This window comes from Oncorhynchus masou, chromosome 13 (assembly GCF_036934945.1).
Source record: "Oncorhynchus masou masou isolate Uvic2021 chromosome 13, UVic_Omas_1.1, whole genome shotgun sequence".
Taxonomy (NCBI): Eukaryota; Metazoa; Chordata; class Actinopteri; order Salmoniformes; family Salmonidae; genus Oncorhynchus; species Oncorhynchus masou.
This window is the reverse complement of record NC_088224.1, coordinates 25,099,583-25,118,900: the sequence shown is the minus strand read 5'-3', so window position 1 is coordinate 25,118,900 and position 19,318 is coordinate 25,099,583. Positions and strand designations below refer to the sequence as shown.

General features: G+C 45.0%; 1 protein-coding gene across 5 annotated transcripts in view; it reads left to right on the top strand.

The window, feature by feature from the left end:
- LOC135551990 (growth factor receptor-bound protein 10-like) overlaps nt 1–19,318 on the top strand; it is a 58,935-nt gene that overhangs the window by 31,084 nt on the left and 8,533 nt on the right. For 4 of the 5 annotated variants that reach the window (XM_064983319.1, XM_064983323.1, XM_064983321.1 and 1 more), the window contains 3 exons: nt 13,591–13,747; nt 15,196–15,311; nt 15,860–15,934. In XM_064983319.1, coding sequence (XP_064839391.1) covers nt 13,591–13,747; nt 15,196–15,311; nt 15,860–15,934 — 348 coding nt within the window. Of the gene's footprint in view, nt 1–10,704; nt 11,025–13,590; nt 13,748–15,195; nt 15,312–15,859; nt 15,935–19,318 lie in introns of those variants that run through there. The other variant, XM_064983322.1, reaches the window with a different exon arrangement.

Here is a 19,318-nt window from a genome sequence, read left to right as displayed (position 1 = left end):
AAGTGTTAAACAAATCAAAATATATCTGAGATTCTACAAAGTAGCCACCCATTGCCTTGATGATTGGCACACTCTTGGCATTCTCTCAACCAGCTTCATGGTAGTCATGCCTTGGTAATTTGTGGTATTTCTTTCCTTTTAATGTGTTTGAGCCAATCAGTTGTGTTGTGACAAGGTAGGGGTGGTATACAGAAGTTGGACCAAGTCCATATTATGGCAAGAAAAGCTCAAATAATCTGAAAAATACAGCAGTCCATCATGACTTTAAGACATGAATGTCAGTTAATCTGGAACATTTCAAGAACTTTGAAAGTTTCTTCAAGTGCAGTCGCAAAAACCGATAAGCTCTATGATGAAACTGGCTCTCATGAAGACCGCCACAGGAAAATAAGACCCATAGTTACCTCTGCTGCAGAGGATAAGTTCATTAGAGTTACCAGCCTCAGATTGCAGCCCAAATAAATGATTGAACTCTTCAAAGGAGACTATGTGAATCAGGCCTTCATGGTCGAATTGCTGCAAAGAAACCTCTACTGAAGGACACCAATAAGAAGAAGAGACTTGCTTGGGCCAAGAAACAGGAGCAATGGACATTAGACCGGTGGAAATCTGTCCTTTGGTCTGATGAATCCAAATTTGAGATTTTTGATTCCAACCGCCGTGTCTTTGTGAGACACAGAGTAGGTGAACAGATGATCTACACATGTGTGATTCCCATCGCGAAGCATGGAGGAGGTGGTGTGGGGTGCTTTGCTGGTGAAACTGTCAGTGATTCTATTTAGAATTCAAGGCACTCTTAGCCAGCGTGGCTACCACAGCATTCTGCAGCGATACGCCATCCCTTCTGGTTTGCACTTAGTGGGACTATCAGTTATTCTTCAACAGGACAATGACCGAACACACACCTCCAGGCTGTGTAAGGGCTATTTGACCAAGAAGGAGAGTGGTGGTGTACTGCCTCAGATGACCTGGCCTCCACAATCACCCGACCTCAACCCAATTCAAATGGTTTGGGGTGAGTTGGACTGCAGAGTGAAGGAAAAGCAGCCAACAGGTGCTCAGCATATGTAGGAACTCCTTCAAGACTGTTGGAAAAGCATTCCAGGTGAAGCTGGTTGAGAGAATGCCAAGCATGTGCAAGCTGTCATCAAGGCAATAATAATAATCATTTTGATTTGTTTAACACTTTTTTGGTTACTACATGATTCCATACGTGTTATTTCATAGTTTCGATGTCTTCACGCTTATTCTACAAATGTAGAAAATAGTAAAAATGAAAAATCCTTGAATGAGTAGGTGCGTCCAAACTTTTGACTCATACTGTAAGCCATGTTCTCATAGCCCTCAGCTTTAGACCGCTTTTAGTAAGGACACGTGAAGTCGAGTGTGTGTGGGTGCGTGCGCAACTGGCTCTCACAGTCTCACATCCTAATTAGATGTTCATCCATGTTTCTTAAACATCAAATTTGTAAGTATTTAAGGTTAAGTTTAGGCATTAAATCTCAAAAATGACATCGCTGGATTTGAACTTGCAACCTTTAGAATCAGAGGCATAAGGTAGACGGTAACAGCACTCACTGTTGTCCCTAGTGGCCAGTTTCCACCTCATCTCCCAACGTTCATAGACATTGATGGACGTCAAATACTGACTTGTATCACAGGTGACCTGGCTGGCGTGTGTGTGAGAAGGCAGTTTCCCAGACAATGGGAATGGCCAGTCTTACACAAGTCTCAGTCAGGCCCTCCGGGTTAGCTGCCCTCACCACTGCTGTCTCATTGGCTTGGTTTACTTTGGCATCTGTGTGCGTGTGTGTGATTGATTGAGTCAGTTCATCTGTAATGTAATTCTTGCTTTTAAATGAGCCCAGAGGCACAAGTCTTTTTTTAGAACATCAAATAAAAATGTGGATGACTGTTTCTGTAACCCTTGGCTTCAATCTCTCGCTCCCTCCCTCTTCCCCTTACGACATGCAAAGGTTTGGTGATAAAGGCCATAAGATGATTGAGTGTGTGTTTTCCTTATTACTTAACATAATTTATGTGTTTCGCTCTACTTCCCTGAAACCAATAGAGGCTGAAAAACTTTTGAAAACAAAAATGTAAAAACATAGTTCTGTTTTTCTTTCAAGGGGGGAATCTATTATCTGTTTATCTGTTAGAGAGCCTGAGTCATGATAAGGGAGTAGACCACAGCGTGTGTGTGGTAAAGACAAGGTTAGTTAAGTGGTAAATTGAGTTTCAGGCTGAACTGTGGCCTCTAATCAAGTTCAGACCACGAGTGTGTGAGCGAGCGTCTCGGTGTGACACACACACACTGACCCAGACTAACAACCACATAATTCTGCCTGCTCATAATGTCTAGACGCTTCGCTTCCATCTCTCTCTCCATGACATGGTCAGATATCTGAGATGAAGAGCGGGAAGAGGTGTGAGGAAGTCCGAGTGAGAAGGAAGGAGCCAGGAGGGTCGGGGAGAGGTGTGAGGAAGTCCGAGTGAGAAGGAAGGAGCCAGGAGGGTCGGGGAGAGGTGTGAGGAAGTCTGAGTGAGAAGGAAGGAGCCAGAAGGGTCGGGAGAGGTGTGAGGAAGACCGAGTGAGAAGGAAGGAGCCAGGAGGGTCGGGGAGAGGTGTGAGGAAGTCCGAGGGAGAAGGAAGGAGCCAGGAGGGTCGGGGAGAGGTGTGAGGAAGTCCGAGTGAGAAGGAAGGAGCCAGGAGGGTCGGGGAGAGGTGTGAGGAAGTCCGAGTGAGAAGGAAGGAGCCAAGAGGGTCGGGGAGAGGTGTGAGGAAGTCCGAGTGAGAAGGAAGGAGCCAGGAGGGTCGGGGAGAGGTGTGAGGAAGTCCGAGTGAGAAGGAAGGAGCCAAGAGGGTCGGGGAGAGGTGTGAGGAAGTCCGAGTGAGAAGGAAGGAGCCAGGAGGGTCGGGAGAGGTGTGAGGAAGTCCGAGTGAGAAGGAAGGAGCCAGGAGGGTCGGGGAGAGGTGTGAGGAAGTCCGAGTGAGAAGGAAGGAGCCAGAAGGGTCGGGGAGAGGTGTGAGGAAGTCCGAGGGAGAAGGAAGGAGCCAGGAGGGTCGGGGAGAGGTGTGAGGAAGTCCGAGTGAGAAGGAAGGAGCCAGAAGGGTCGGGGAGAGGTGTGAGGAAGTCCGAGGGAGAAGGAAGGAGCCAGGAGGGTCGGGGAGAGGTGTGAGGAAGTCCGAGTGAGAAGGAAGGAGCCAAGAGGGTCGGGGAGAGGTGTGAGGAAGTCCGAGGGAGAAGGAAGGAGCCAGGAGGGTCGGGGAGAGGTGTGAGGAAGTCCGAGTGAGAAGGAAGGAGCCAGGAGGGTCGGGGAGAGGTGTGAGGAAGTCTGAGTGAGAAGGAAGGAGCCAGGAGGGTCGGGGAGAGGTGTGAGGAAGTCCGAGGGAGAAGGAAGGAGCCAGGAGGGTCGGGGAGAGGTGTGAGGAAGTCCGAGTGAGAAGGAAGGAGCCAGGAGGGTCGGGGAGAGGTGTGAGGAAGTCCGAGTGAGAAGGAAGGAGCCAGGAGGGTCGGGGAGAGGTGTGAGGAAGTCCGAGTGAGAAGGAAGGAGCCAAGAGGGTCGGGGAGAGGTGTGAGGAAGTCCGAGTGAGAAGGAAGGAGCCAGGAGGGTCGGGGAGAGGTGTGAGGAAGTCCGAGTGAGAAGGAAGGAGCCAAGAGGGTCGGGGAGAGGTGTGAGGAAGTCCGAGTGAGAAGGAAGGAGCCAGGAGGGTCGGGAGAGGTGTGAGGAAGTCCGAGTGAGAAGGAAGGAGCCAGGAGGGTCGGGGAGAGGTGTGAGGAAGTCCGAGTGAGAAGGAAGGAGCCAGAAGGGTCGGGGAGAGGTGTGAGGAAGTCCGAGGGAGAAGGAAGGAGCCAGGAGTGTCGGGGAGAGGTGTGAGGAAGTCCGAGGGAGAAGGAAGGAGCCAGGAGGGTCGGGGAGAGGTGTGAGGAAGTCCGAGTGAGAAGGAAGGAGCCAGGAGGGTCGGGAGAGGTGTGAGGAAGTCCGAGTGAGAAGGAAGGAGCCAGGAGGGTCGGGGAGAGGTGTGAGGAAGTCCGAGTGAGAAGGAAGGAGCCAGGAGGGTCGGGGAGAGGTGTGAGGAAGTCCGAGGGAGAAGGAAGGAGCCAGGAGGGTCGGGGAGGAAAGGGGATTGATGGAAGGGAAGAGGATGTTAATAGTTAAGATGTAATGTGAAAGAAGAGTTTTACTGACACACACACAGAGATATTAATCTCTGTGGATGTAACATATGACAATGTACAGCTCTCTCTCTCTTGCTGTGGGGCTACTTAACATAACATTTTATGTTCTGTGTGTGCGTGAATGCTTGCATGCATGTCCCTGTGTGTGTGTGTGTGTGTGTGTGTGTGTGTGTGTGTGTGTGTGTGTGTGTGTGTGTGTGTGTGTGTGTGTGTGTGTGTGTGTGTGTGTGTGTGTGTGTGTGTGTGTGTGTTCGTTCTCATGCAGGCTGTATTAGGGGCCAGCTGGCATGCAGCGATCCACACATGAGGCTGATTATGACTCAGTACTACATTACATTACAGACATTCTTCTTTCTTTCTGTCTCTCATTCGGCCTCTCTCGCTCTTTCTATCTTTCTGTCCCTCTGTCTTAGTGCTGAGAGATTAACAAAATGTTTTGTTTGTTTTTTGAACAACCAATTGATCAAAGTCTGTTCATTTATTTGAATTCCATTTCTGTTTTTTTTCCTGTGAGCTCAATGTGAAGTTTCTGTCGAGATAAATCCAATCAAGCCCGAACTGTGGGATGTAGTAGGGAGTTGTAGTTTCCAACAGGCCAATATTCTACATAGTTTTGTGTAGAAAACGTGGTAATTAACTACAACAGTGATCGCCAACCTTTCTGAGTCAAGATCAATTTCTGAATCAAAATGCAAGCCAAGATCTACTGATCAGATTTTTTTTAAACATGACTTAAAAACATAAGCCTATGCAATTTCAACATATTAAAAACGTTAGCTGTAGCAATGAGGTTTGTAGTAGGCTAAAGCTCATTACAGTATGACTTCATATTGGCTATGCTTGAATTGCCCTGTCAATGTTGTTCTTCTCAGATTTCAAACTTTTATGTATATGATCACACCGGTAATAGATCAAGGCATCTTAATCTTAAATATAAAATATATTTAGATTTGTTTATCATGATTCCATATGTGTTATTTCAATAAAATTAAGAAAAACCCTTGAATGAGTAGGTGTTTCCAAATATACAGTACCAGTCAATTGTTTGGACACACATACTCATTCAAGGGGGCTCCCGAGTGACACAGCGGTCTAAGGCACTGCATCTCAGTGCTAGAGGGGTCACTACAGACCCTGGTTCTATTCCAGGCTGTATCACAACCCGGCCGCGATTGGAAGTCCCATTGGACCGAGCACAATTGGCCCAGCGTCGCCCGGGTTAGGGTTTGGCCCGGTATAGGCTGTCATTGTAAATAATATTTTTTTTTTCACTGACTTGCCTAGTTAAAATTTAAAAAATGAGGAATGATTTTCCAAGAGTCTTGAAGGAGTTCCCACATATGCTGAGCACTTGTTGGCTGCTTTTCCTTCACTCTGTGGTCCAACTCATCACAAACCATCTCAATTGGGTTGAGGTCGGGTGATTGTAGAGGCCAGGTTATCTGAGGCAGCACTCCATCACTCTCCTTCTTGGTCAAATAGCCCTTAGACAGCCTGGGGGTGTGTTATTCGATCAATGATAGTCCCACTAACTGCAAACCAGATGGGATGGCGTATCACTGCAGAATGCTGTGGTAGCCATGTTGGCTAAGAGTGGCTTGAATTCTAAATAAATAACTAGCAAAGAACCATCACACCACCACCTCCATGCTTCACGGTGGGAACCACACATGTGGAGATCTGTTCACCTACTCTGTTTCTCACAAAGACACGGTGGTTGGGGGAAAAAATCTCAAATTTGGACTCCTCAGACCAAAGGACAGATTTCCACCGGTCTAATGTCCATTGCTCATGTTTCTTGGCCCAAACAAGTCTCTTCTGATTGGTGTCCTTTAGTAGTGGTTTCTTTGCAGCATTTTGACCATGAAGGCCTGATTCACGAAGCCTCCTCTGAACAGTTGATGTTGAGATGTGTCTGTTACTTAAACTCTGTGAGCATTTATTTGGGTTACAATCTGAGGCTGGTGTCACGCCCTGGTCGAAATATATTATGTTTATCTTCATTTATTTGGTCAGGCCAGTGTGTGACATGGGTAATTGAGGTGTGTTTTTGTCTTGGGGTTTTGTGGGGTGTCTAGAGTAGTCTATGGCTGCCTGAGGCGGTTCTCAATCAGAGTCAGGTGATTATCGTTGTCTCTGATTGGGAACCATATTTAGGCAGCCATTTTCTTTGAGTGTTTCGTGGGTGATTGTTCCTGTCTCTGTGTTTATATTCACAAGATAGGCTGTATAGTTTTTTCACGTTTCTGTCTGGTGTTTTTGTACATTTCAGTTATTTCATGTCTAGTCTATTTTCATCAATAAACATGAGTAACCACCACGCTGCATTTTGGTCCGCTCCTCCTTCAACAGAAGAACGCCGTTACAGCTGGTAACTTTAATGAACTTATCCTCTGCATCAGAGGTAAGTCTGAGTCTTCCAGTCCTGTGGCGGTTCTCATAAGAGACAGTTTCATCACAGCGCTTGATGGTTTTTGCAACTGCTCTTGAAGAAACTTTCAAAATTCTTGAAATGTTCCATATTAACTGACATTCATGTCTTAAAGTAATGATGGACTCTCGTTTCTCTTTGCTTATTTGAGCTGTTCTTGCCATAATATGGACTTAGACCTATTTGGTAAAAGACCATCTTCTGTATACCAACCCTACCTTGTCGCAACACAACTAATTGGCTCAAACGCATTAACTTCTTCGATATAGGGGGCGCGCTTTTCATTTTTGGATAAAAAAACATTCCCGTTTTAAAGATATTTTGTCACGAAAAGATGCTCGACTATGCATATAATTGACAGCTTTGGAAAGAAAACACTGAAGTTTCCAAAACTGCAAAGATATTGTCTGTGAGTGCCACAGAACTAATGCCACAGGCGAAACCAAGATAAAATTTCATACAGGAAATGCCCCAGATTTTGAATGCGCTGTGTTCCAATGTCTCCTTATATGGCTGTGAATGCGCCAGGAATGAGCCTACACTTTCTGTTGTTTCCCCAAGGTGTCTGCAGCATTGTGACGTATTTGTAGGCATTTCATTGAAAGATTGACCATAAGAGACTACATTTACCAGGTGTCCGCTTGGTGTCCTCCGTCGAAATTATTGCGCAATTTCCAGCTGTGTCCACTTTTCTGTTTGGTTCAGAGGAGAAAGGCAACTGCCACGAATGATTTATCATCGAATAGATATGTGAAAAACACCTTGAGGATTGATTCTAAACAACGTTTGCCATGTTTCTGTCGATATTATGGAGTTAATTTGGAAAAAAGTTTGGCGTTGTAATGACTGAATTTTCGTTGTTTTTTTTTTGCCAAACGTGATGAACAAAACGGAGCGATTTCTCCTACACAAATAACATTTTTGGAAAAACTGAACATTTGCTATCTGAAGAGTCTCCTCATTGAAAACATCCGAAGTTCTTCAAAGGAAAATTATTTTATTTGAATGCTTTTCTTGTTTTTGTGAAAATGTTGCCTGCTGAATGCTAGGCTTAATGCTATGCTAGCTATCAATACTCAAACACAAATGCTTGTGTATGTCACGCCCTGGTCTTAGTATTTTGTGTTTTCTTTCTTTATTTGGTCAGGCCAGGGTGTGACATGGGTTTTGGTATGTGGTGTGTTTTGTCTTGGGGTTTTTTCATAGGTATTGGGATTGTGGCTTAGTGGGGTTTTCTAGCATAGTCTATGGCTGTCTGAAGTGGTTCTCAATCAGAGGTAGGTGTTTATCATTGTCTCTGATTGGGAACCATATTTAGGCAGCCATATTCTTTGTGTGCCGTGGGTGATTGTCCTTGTTACTGTCTATGTGTTACTTTGCACCACCAGTATAGGGTGTTTCGGTTTTCGTGTTACGTTTCTGGTTTTGTAGTGTTTGTGTTTTGTTGTTTTTTTATTAAACATGAATCTCAATAGCCACCCACATTTTGGTCCGACTCTCCTTCACATAAAGAAAACCGTTACAGTGTAGCTATGGTTGAAAAGCATATTTTGAAAATCTGAGATGAGAGTGTTGTTAACAAAAGGCTAAGCTTGTGAGCCAATATATTTATTTCATTTCATTTGCGATTTTCATGAATAGTTAACGTTGCGTTATGCTAATGAGCTTGAGGCTATGATTACGCTCCCGGATACGGGATTGCTCGACGCTAGAGGTTAAGAAGGAAAGAAATTCCACAAATTAACTTTTAACAAGGCACACATGTTAATTGAAACGCATTCCAGGTGACTACCTCATGAAGCTGGTTGAGAGAATGCCAAGAGTGTGCAAAGTTGTCATCAGGCAAAGGGTGGCGACTTCGAAGAACCTACATTTTTTTATATATTTTTATTTTGCAGTCTTTTGGTTACTACATGATTCCATATGTGTTATTTCATAGTTTTGATGTCTTCACTATTAATCTACAATGTAGAAAATAGTGCAAATAAAGAAAAACCCTTGAATGCGTAGGTGTCTCTGGATAAGAGCGTCTGCTAAATGACTTAAATGTAAATGTAAATGTGTCAACTTCTGACTGGTTATGTATTTATGTATTTATTTATTTAATCCCAGACAGATAAACACTTAACAGCCTATCAACCGCACGGCAGCGTCCGCATGGTCCTAAAGCACACCGATGCCTCCGTTTTGTATCACATTCCAATGATAAAACTGGAGCGTACAAAAATGCTATATCAGAATGTGGTGGGGACATGTCCCCAGTGAAAGCCCCTGGTTTGAGAGGAGGGAGAGAGCGGCTGTAAGGCTGACTCACCATCCCTCTGCTGAGAAAAGGGGACACTGTCTACCAGCTGATGGCAAAATTCAGTTCGCATTATTATAATAACTGCATTATTTCTGTCTCATGCACCAATTCATTGTGTTAATCCGGTGTCCAGATAAAGTGAAATATTACTTGATATAAAAAAGGGAGAAGCTTTTTACGGCTTTCTAGGTGTGAAGGAGAGTCGGACCAAAATGCGGCGTGTAGATTGCGATCCATGTTTATTAAACTGAAGCAACACGAATCTAAATACAAACACTACAAAACAATAAATGTAACGAAAACCGAAACAGCCTAATACTGGTGCAAACTAGTACAAAAGACAGGAACATAAGGACACTAAGGACAATCACCCACGACACACTCAAAGAATATGGCTGCCTAAATATGGTTCCCAATCAGAGACAACGATAAACACCTGCCTCTGATTGAGAACCACTTCAGACAGCCATAGACTTAACTAGAACACCCCACTAAGCTACAATCCCGATACAAACACACCACATACAAAAACCCATGCCACACCCTGGCCTGACCAAATAAATGAAGACAAACACAAAATACTTCGACCAGGGCGTGACAAAGCTGCTAATAATAACGCAATCTAGCTCATTGTAACTCTTTGCAATATCTATTCATTATAGCTGCAGTGCTGGTTGTCTTGCATTTTATGGCTTCTAGAAGTGTTGAACGTTTTGTTTTGACAGTGCTGAATAACAACTTTAAACATGAACGTATTCATTGAGTCTCTCTAGTCAGGGTTTTAAAAGTTTTTAAATCTCACGGTATCAACTTTGCTGTGCGCTCAAGGCTTCTTTTTCCTGTCTATAGGCTCAAGGCTAGGCTCTATAGGCTCTTGATTTGCTCTCTGGGCTTGTCAACAGCACGAAACAAATAACACATTTTTGAACCGACCATTTTTGAACCGACCTCAAAGCACTAATTGCTCAGCACTAGTCTCATTTATATTGTTATTTACAATTTATACACTTGAATAATTGCTAGATTTTATTCAGTTTAAACTAAAATAATAATAATAAATTAATGAATAAATAAATAAATAAATGAATAAATTAATGAATAAATAAATGGATAATAAACTAGAATCTAAATAAATATCAAATGATTTGTCACTCACTGTCTCTCTCCCTCTCTTAATCCCCCCTCCCTCTCTCCACTTTATCTTCCATTTTCTCTCAGCAGAATAGCTGAGCAATCGCCAGTCTCTCTCGCCCCCCCCCCTCCTGTCTGCCAGCCCTTATAGCTGACATGTGATCCCAGTCTAAAACTAAAGAACTCTTTACAGACTCTTTCACTTTAACTAGTGACCAAACTGTTTCTCCCCCACAGCCCCATGAAAGACAACAGACATCTGTTCCTCACACTGCTCCATACCTAACCCTTCATCCCTCCATCTCACACCCATCTGTAGAGGAGAGGAGGGCTGGAATGGAGAGGAGAATAGAGGGGAGGGAAGAAAACAAAGGGGGAAGGTTTGTCTGATAAGAGAAATTGAAACCGTGAGGCAGCTAGAAAATGTTTGGAGATGCGTGACTATGACTGGGTCTGTGTGTGTGTGTGTGTGTGTGTGTGTGTGTGTGTGTGTGCATGCATTTGTTTGCACGTTGTGTGTGACATGAAGTGAATTCTCTGCACGCATGACGCACACACACACACACACACACCGCACTAATCCACTGGCTGAGTCTTAGACAGAGGAGCATTCAGGCATTATCCTGCCCAGCATGAGAGGAAGTGCTCTCCTCTCTCTCTCTCTCTCTCTCTCGCGCTCTCTCTCCTCTCTCTCTTTCTCTCTCTCCTCTCTCTCTCTTTCTTGCCCTCCTCTCTCCTTTTCATTCCCCCTCTCCTCACTCCGTCTCTCTCCTTCTATTTCAATGTCCCCTCCATCGCTCCTTCTCCCTCTGCCAATCTCGTGTTCACTTTACCTCTCAGTCCCTCCCTCTCTTCCCCTCCTTCCCCCTATCCCTCCCTCTTTCTCTCACTCCACTCTCTCTGTCTCAGTAAAGTGAGGCTCAGTGTGAAAATGCCATCGTGCTCTCCTGACTGTTGCCTCTTTCAGGCTGTAGAGGTAAGCATGTTTGTGTGTAGTGGGTAGCTTGTGTGTGGGTAGAGTGTGTGTGGGTAGAGTGTGTGTGGGTAGAGTGTGTGTGGGTAGAGTGTGTGTGTGTGTGTGTGTGTATAACTTTAGCGGTGATGACATTCCACATATAGAAACTTTCTTAAACTACTACGAGACGCAATAAATACTTTTCTTCTTTTGTTTCTGGCGTCTCCTTTCTAGTGCATTACCCTTTGTTCTCTGCTGTCCTGTCTCTGTCCTGTAATGGTCAAGACACAGCCTGGGCACTGGGCTGGGACGGTGGAAGGAGGAGGCAGAGAGAGCTGTGGCGTCATTTTTGCTTTCCTGTGATTCTCTGTGTTCTACCGTGAAGTTGTTTCTATTGTTGTGTGATTCTGTGTTCTACTATGGTGTTTGTAGTGTTGTGTGATTCTGTGTTCTACTCTGGACTTGTTTCTAGTGTTGTGTCTTGATGGGTTTGGGGATAAAACTTAATGATGGAAATTTAGGCACATTTTCTGCGGACACACACAACACGCTCACATCCACCCTTACAAACACACTTCCCTGCTGGGAGGAAGAAGATTAGGATGGAGAGATGGTTAGATAGAGATATCTCTATCAATAGGGTTTTGCTCACAGGTGTATGTGTGTATTTGAGTAAATGTGGGTGTGTTTTTGAGGCGTGAATATTTGTGTGTGTGTATATCGTTAAGTGCGTATGTGTATTTTTAAGTGTGAGTACTGTTTATGTGAATGTATGTATGTATATTTTCAGGCATATGTTTAGTGCGTATATCTCAGAGGTATATATGTACACTTCCGGTCAAAGTTTTAGAACACCTACTCATTCAAGTGTTTTTCTTTATTTTTTACTATTTTCTACATTTTAGAACAATAGTGAAGACATGAAAACAATGAAATAAAGGGTGGCTATTTGAAGAATCTCAAATATAAAATATATTTAGATTTGTTGAACACTTTTTTTTAGTTACTATATGACTCCATATGTGTTATTTCATAGTCTTGATGTCTTGACTATTATTATACAATGTAGAAAAAAGTAAAAAATAATGACGAACCCTTGAATGAGTAGGTGTTCTAAAACGTTTGACTGGTAGAGTGTGTGTGTGTGTGTGTGTGTGTGTGTGTGTGTGTGTGTGTGTGTGTGTGTGTGTGTGTGTGTGTGTGTGTGTGTGTGTGTGTGTGTGTGTGTGTGTGTGTGTGTGTGTGGTGTGTGTGTGTGGTGTATCTCAGGCATATTGTTAAATGTGTATGTTCAGGTGCGTATGTGTAATCACGAGTCAACTATTTTGATGACGAGAAACGTAGGTCATGGTCATGGTCAGCATTCGAGAATATCCTCATTTACATCAAATGATATTATATTATATACCGGTATACCGGTACCGAGTCAATGTGGAGGCTATATACAGGGGGTACCGTTACCGAGTCAATGTGGAGGCTATATACAGGGGGTACCGGTACCAAGTCAATGTGGAGGCTATATACAAGGGGTACCGGTACCGAGTCAGTTTGGAGGCTATATACAGGGGGTACCGGTACCGAGTCAGTGTGGAGGCTATATACAGGGGGTACCGGTACCGAGTCAGTGTGGAGGCTATATACAGGGGGTACCGGTACCGAGTCAGTGTGGAGGCTATATACAGGGGGTACCGGTACCGAGTCAGTGTGGAGGCTATATACAGGGGGTACCGGTACCGAGTCAGTGTGGAGGCTATATACAGGGGGTACCGGTACCGAGTCAGTGTGGAGGCTATATACAGGGGGTACCGATACCGAGTCAATGTGCTGGGGTACAGGTTAGTCCAGGTCATTGAGGTAATATGTACATGTAGGTAGGGGTAAAGTGACTATGCATAGATAACAAACATTGAGTAGCAGGGGGAAGTCAATGTAAATAGTCCGGGTAGCCATTTGATTAGTTGTTCAACAGTCTTATGGCTTGGGCGTAGAAGCTGTTGAGGAGCCTTTTGGACCTAGACTTGGCGGGCTGGTACTGCCTGCCATGCGATAGCAGAGAGAACAGTCTGTACCACAGGATCCGGATTCAACCATCTGGATAGTACGTAGAACGGATAGTGTGTGTGTGTGTGTGTGTGTGTGTGTGTGTGTGTGTGTGTGTGTGTGTGTGTGTGTGTGTGTGTGTGTGTGTGTGTGTGTGTGTGTGTGTGTGTGTGTCAGTCTGAGAAACAGACACACAGTAGGACTAAGTCTAACAGCTCATAGGAGATCAGGACTAGGCTTAACCTGTTTTATTAACATTTCAACTGACTCACAATGGCCGTTATTTAGTCTGGATTATTATGACATGAATATAAGGCTCTTTACAGTGGCTTGTTTGTAAATGACTGCAAATGTATTTTGTGACCTTTCATTTAAATAATGGTGAACAGTGATGATGGGGCAGGGACGGTGTCATATTGTTTTTATATGAAGACAATATTTATCTCTCTCACTGTGTGTGTGTGTGTGTGTGTGTGTGTGTGTGTGTGTGTGTGTGTGTGTGTGTGTGTGTGTGTGTGTGTGTGTGTGTGTGTGTGTGTGTGTGTAGATCATCAAGGTGTACAGTGAGGATGGAGCAGGGAAGGTGGTGGAGGTGCCGGCAGATATGAGGGCCAGAGACGTGTGTCAGCTCCTGGTCCATAAGAGCCACTGTCTGGACGACAACAGCTGGAGCCTGGTGGAGCATCACCCACTACTGGGCCTCGGTGTGTGTGTGTGCGAGCATTGAGTGTGTTAAGGTTGGGGAAGCATATACTGTAGACTCTAGCTACCTAAAAGCTTCAATCACATAAAATCCACAGTTCTGTTTAACCTTCTGTGACCTTTTTAGTGTGGTTTTATTGCCTCACCTTTTTAGTGTGGTTTTATTGCCTCACCTTTTTAGTGTGGTTTTATTGCCTCACCTTTTGAGTGTGGTTTTATTGCCTCACCTTTTTAGTGTGGTTTTATTGCCTCACCTTTTTAGTGTGGTTTTATTGCCTCACATTTTTAGTGTGGTTTTATTGCCTCACCTTTTTCGTGTGGTTTTATTGCCTCACCTTTTTAGTGTGGTTTTATTGCCTCACCTTTTTAGTGTGGTTTTATTGCCTCACCTTTTTAGTGTGGTTTTATTGCCTCACCTTTTTAGTGTGGTTTTATTGCCTCCCTCTTATTCTCTATCCTGTTTTCCACCAAGCTTTCCTATCTCTACTGACTGTTACTGGAATAGAAGAAGGTTTTATTCTTGGTAGATCATCGTAATTTCTGGAAAAACTGTATGTGAGAGGAGCGCAGAGAAAGGGAAGGGAAGGGGTGGAGAGGGTGAGGGGGAAGGGTGCAGAGGCACGGTGTCAGTATCAGGCCAATGCAGCAAACAGCCAATCCCAGGGCTGCATTGGTCGAGCCCCCAGACAGCTCAGACAATCAGCTCTGTCCTTCTACTTCAACAGGAAATTCCCCTGCTAGACGCCAGGACAGAGTGGCGTAGACACACACACACACACACCTTGAGTTCTGTGTTAGCCAGCAGTGAGGCACGGTATGGGCTCAATCCTTTTTGAGCAACTGTGGGTTTTAGCACTGTGTGTGTATGTGTGCGTCCGTCCGTCCGACCTGGAACGTGTCAATTGGGGTCTCCAATCAGCTGGAGTCATGTGATCTCAAGATCAAGAGAGCGTGAAAGGAGAACACTAGCCTATACATCAAAATAGAGAATGTTAACAATATATGAGGTCTATTACTCTCAATAGTCAACTTCAGCTTTTTATACAAACTACAGTTATTTCTGACTGTGCTTTGACAGGGGATGAGTTAGAGGGAGGGGAGACAGAGGGAGGGAGGGAGGGAGGGAGGGAGACAAAGGGAGGGATGGAGCTGAGAGAGGGAGGGAGGGAGGGGATTGGGTGTTAGGGTGAAAGGAGAGGGAGAGGACAGGAGAACTGGGCTCGGCTTCTCTGTCCAATCAAGTAAAATATATGACATCATCCTACTGCAATGCCAACCCTGCTTCTCTCTCACGCGTGCTCACAGCCTACCAATCTCTCCTCTCTTTTCCAGTGGCAGTTCAGATACTGGAAACAAGTGTGATAACCAACTGTAACAATGCAAATAAATGGGCTAATGGCTGATCTCTCTATTCTCCTTCTTCCTCCCCTTTTCCCACTCCCCTCTGCAGAACGCTGTCTGGAGGACCATGAGTTGGTGGTTCAGGTTCAAGCCTCTATGACCAGCGACAGTAAATTCCTCTTCAGGAAGAACTATGCCAAGTATGAATTCTTCAGGAACCCCCTGGTGAGTCCACACGTGCACACACTCCGTCGCACACACTGCCTGAGGTGATTCAGTAAGAGGGAGTGACCTCACCTCAGAGCTTTGGTAATGACTTCAGTAAAACTACCATGTCGATCACACAAAAGGTAGGGTGTGTGTGTGTGTGTGTGTGTGTGTGTGTGTGTGTGTGTGTGTGTGTGTGTGTGTGTGTGTGTGTGTGTGTGTGTGTGTGTGTGTGTGTGTGTGTGTATATGAGCGCTCACCAAGGAATTACGTCAGGGGTGAGATCATACTGCATCTACTCTGGATCGCTCTCCTCTCGCCATGTCCCTCTCTCTCCTTCCACCATCTCTCTCTCTCTCTCCTTCTACCCTCTCTCAACTACTCTCACTCCCTCCCTCCTTCCTCTCTCTCTCTCTCTTCTCTCATCTCCCCTCTCTCTCTCATTCTGTCACACACCTTCTTAATAGTGGTTCCATCACTAATGTGATACTGAAGTCCCTGAAGTATCTCCCATTCTTCTGTATTCTTCTCTCTCTATCTCTCTCTATCTCTCTATCTCTCTCCAGAACTTCTTTCCAGAGCAGATGGTGGCATGGTGTCAGGTATCTAACGGCTCCATCCCCCAGTCACAGCTCTTACAGGTGGAGTACTGTTACACCACATGCACTAGCACACACACATCAAATCAAAGTTTATTTGTCACTCGCACTGAATACAACAGGTGTAACAATGCAAATAGTGTGACCTTACAGTGAAATGCTTATTTTATAGGCCCTAACCAACAATGCGATGTTTAAGTAAAAAATAGGTATTAGGTGAAACAGTAAAAAGACAGTGAAAACTAACAGTAGCGAGGCTATATGCAGTAGCGTGACTATATGCAGTAGCGTGGCTATATGCAGTAGCGAGGCTATATGCAGTAGCGAGGCTATATGCAGTAGCGAGGCTATATACGCCGACAGAGATGGCCGCCTCGTGGTGTGATCACAAAAACATGCAGGAACTCAAATCCTTCTGTTCACCTGATTTAGAATTCCTCACAATCAAATGTCGACCGCATTATCTACCAAGGGAATTCTCTTCGATTATAATCACAACCGTATATATTCCCCCACAAGCAGACACATCGATGGCTCTGAACTAACTTTGTTTGACTCTTTGCAAACTGGAATCCATACATCCTGAGGCTGCATTCATTGTAGCTGGGGATTTTAACAAAGCTAATCTGAAAACAAGACTCCCTAAATTGTATCAGCATATCGATTGCGCAACCAGGGCTGGCAAAACCTTGGATCATTGCTATTCTAACTTCCGCGATGCATATAAGGCCCTGCCCCGCCCTCCTTTCGGAAAAGCTGACCACGACTCCATTTTGTTGATCCCTGCCTACAGACAGAAACTAAAACAAGAAGCTCCCACGCTGAGGTCTGTCCAACGCTGGTCCGACCAATCTGATTCCACACTCCAAGACTGCTTCCATCACGTGGACTGGGATATGTTTCGTATTGCGTCAGACAACAACATTGACGAATACGCTGATTCGGTGTGCGAGTTCATTAGAACGTGCATTGAATATGTCGTTCCCATAGCAACGATTAAAACATTCCCAAACCAGAAACCGTGGATTGATGGCAGCATTTGCGTGAAACTGAAAGCGCGAACCACTGCTTTTAATCAGGGCGAGGTCACTCCCTCTTACTGAATCACCTCAGGCAGTGTGTGCGACGGAGTGTGTGCACGTGTGGACTCACCAGGGGGTTCCTGAAGAATTCATACTTGGCATAGTTCTTCCTGAAGAGGAATTTACTGTCGCTGGTCATAGAGGCTTGAACCTGAACCACCAACTCATGGTCCTCCAGACAGCGTTCTGCAGAGGGGAGTGGGAAAAGGGGAGGAAGAAGGAGAATAGAGAGATCAGCCATTAGCCCATTTATTTGCATTGTTACAGTTGGTTATCACACTTGTTTCCAGTATCTGAACTGCCCTGGGTCTCGACCCCACCCTGTGCAACTGGGTACTGGACTTCCTGACGGGCCGCCCCCAGGTGGTGAGGGTAGGCAACAACATCTCCACCCCGCTGATCCTCAACACTGGGGCCCCACAAGGGTGCGTTCTGAGCCCTCTCCTGTACTCCCTGTTCACCCACAACTGAGTGGCCACACATGCCTCCAACTCTATCATCAAGTTTGCGGACGACACAACAGTGGTAGGCTTGATTACCAACAACGACGAGATGGCCTACAGGGAGGAGGTGAGGGCCCTCGGAGTGTGGTGTCAGGAAAATAACCTCACACTCAACGTCAACAAAACTAAGGAGATGATTGTGGACTTCCGGAAACAGCAGAGGGAACACCCCCCTATCCACATCGATGGATCAGTAGTGGAGAGGGCAGTAAGTTTTAAGTTCCTCGGCATACACATCACAGACAAACTGAATTAGTCCACCCACACAGACAGCATCGTGAAGAAGGCGCAGCAGCGCCTCTTCAACCTCAGGAGGCTGAAGAAATTTGGCTTGTCACCAAAAGCACTCACAAACTTCTACAGATGCACAATCGAGAGCATCCTGGCGTGCTGTATCACCGCCTGGTACGGCAACTGCTCCGCCCACAACTGTAAGGCTCTCCAGAGGGTAGTGAAGTCTGCACAATGCATCACCGGGTGCAAACTACCTGCCCTCCAGGACACCTACACCACCCGATGTTACAGGAAGGCCATAAAGATCATCAAGGACAACAACCACCCGAGCCACTGCCTGTTCACCCCGCTATCATCCAGAAGGCGAGGTCATTACATGTGCATCAAAGCTGGGACAGAGAGACTGAAAAACAGCTTCTATCTGACTCAACTCCAGCCACTTTAATAATGGGAATTGATGGGAAATTATGTAAAATATATCACTAGCCACTTTAAACAATGCTACCTAATATAATGTTTACATACCCTACATTATTCATCTCATATGTATACGTATATACTGTACTCTATATCATCTACTGCATCTTTATGTAATACATGTATCACTAGCTACTTTAACTATGCCACTTTGTTTACATACTCATCTCATATGTATATACTGTACTCGATACCACCTACTGTATCTTGCCTATGCTGCTCTGTACCATCACTCATTCATATATCTTTATGTACATATTCTTTATCCCCTTACACTTGTGTGTATAAGACAGTAGTTTTGGAATTGTTAGTTAGATTACATGTTGGTTATTACTGCATTGTCGGAACTAGAAGCACAAGCATTTCGCTACACTCGCATTAACATCTGCTAACCATGTGTATGTGACAAATAAAATTTGATTTGATTTGAAGTACCGGTTAGTTGGGCTGATTGAGGTAGTATGTACATGTAGGTATGGTTAAACTGACTATGCATATATGATAAACAGAGAGTAACAGCAGCGTAAAAGAGGGGTTGGGGGTGTCGGGACAATGCAAATAGTCCGGGTAGCCATTTGAGTGCATGTTCAGGAGTCTTATGGCTTGGGGGTTGCCATGCGGTAGTAGAGAGAACAGTCTATGACTGGGGTGGAGTAGAGGTGACTGAGCACGCACCCCTGAGGGGCTCCAGTGTTGAGGATCAGCTTGGCAGATGTGTTGCTACCTACCCTCTCCACCTGGGGGTGGCCTGTCAGGAAGTCCAGGATCCAGTTGCAGAGGGAGGTGTTTAGTCCCATGATCCTTAGCTTAGTGATGAGTTTTGAGGGTAATATGGTGTTGAACGCTGAGCTGTAGTCAATGAATAGCATTCTCCACAGTGTGGAGTGCAATAGAGATTACATCATCTGTGGATGTGTATGGGGGTATGCAAATTGGAGTGGCTCTAGGATTTCTGAGATAATGGTGTTAATGTGAGCTATTACCAGTCTTTCAAAGCACTTCATGTGTTCTTAGTGTTCTTGGGCACAGGGACTATGGTGGTCTGCTTGAAACATTTTGGTATTACAGACTCAATCTGGGACATGTTGAAAATGTCTGTGAAGACACCTGCCAGTTGGTCAGCACATGCC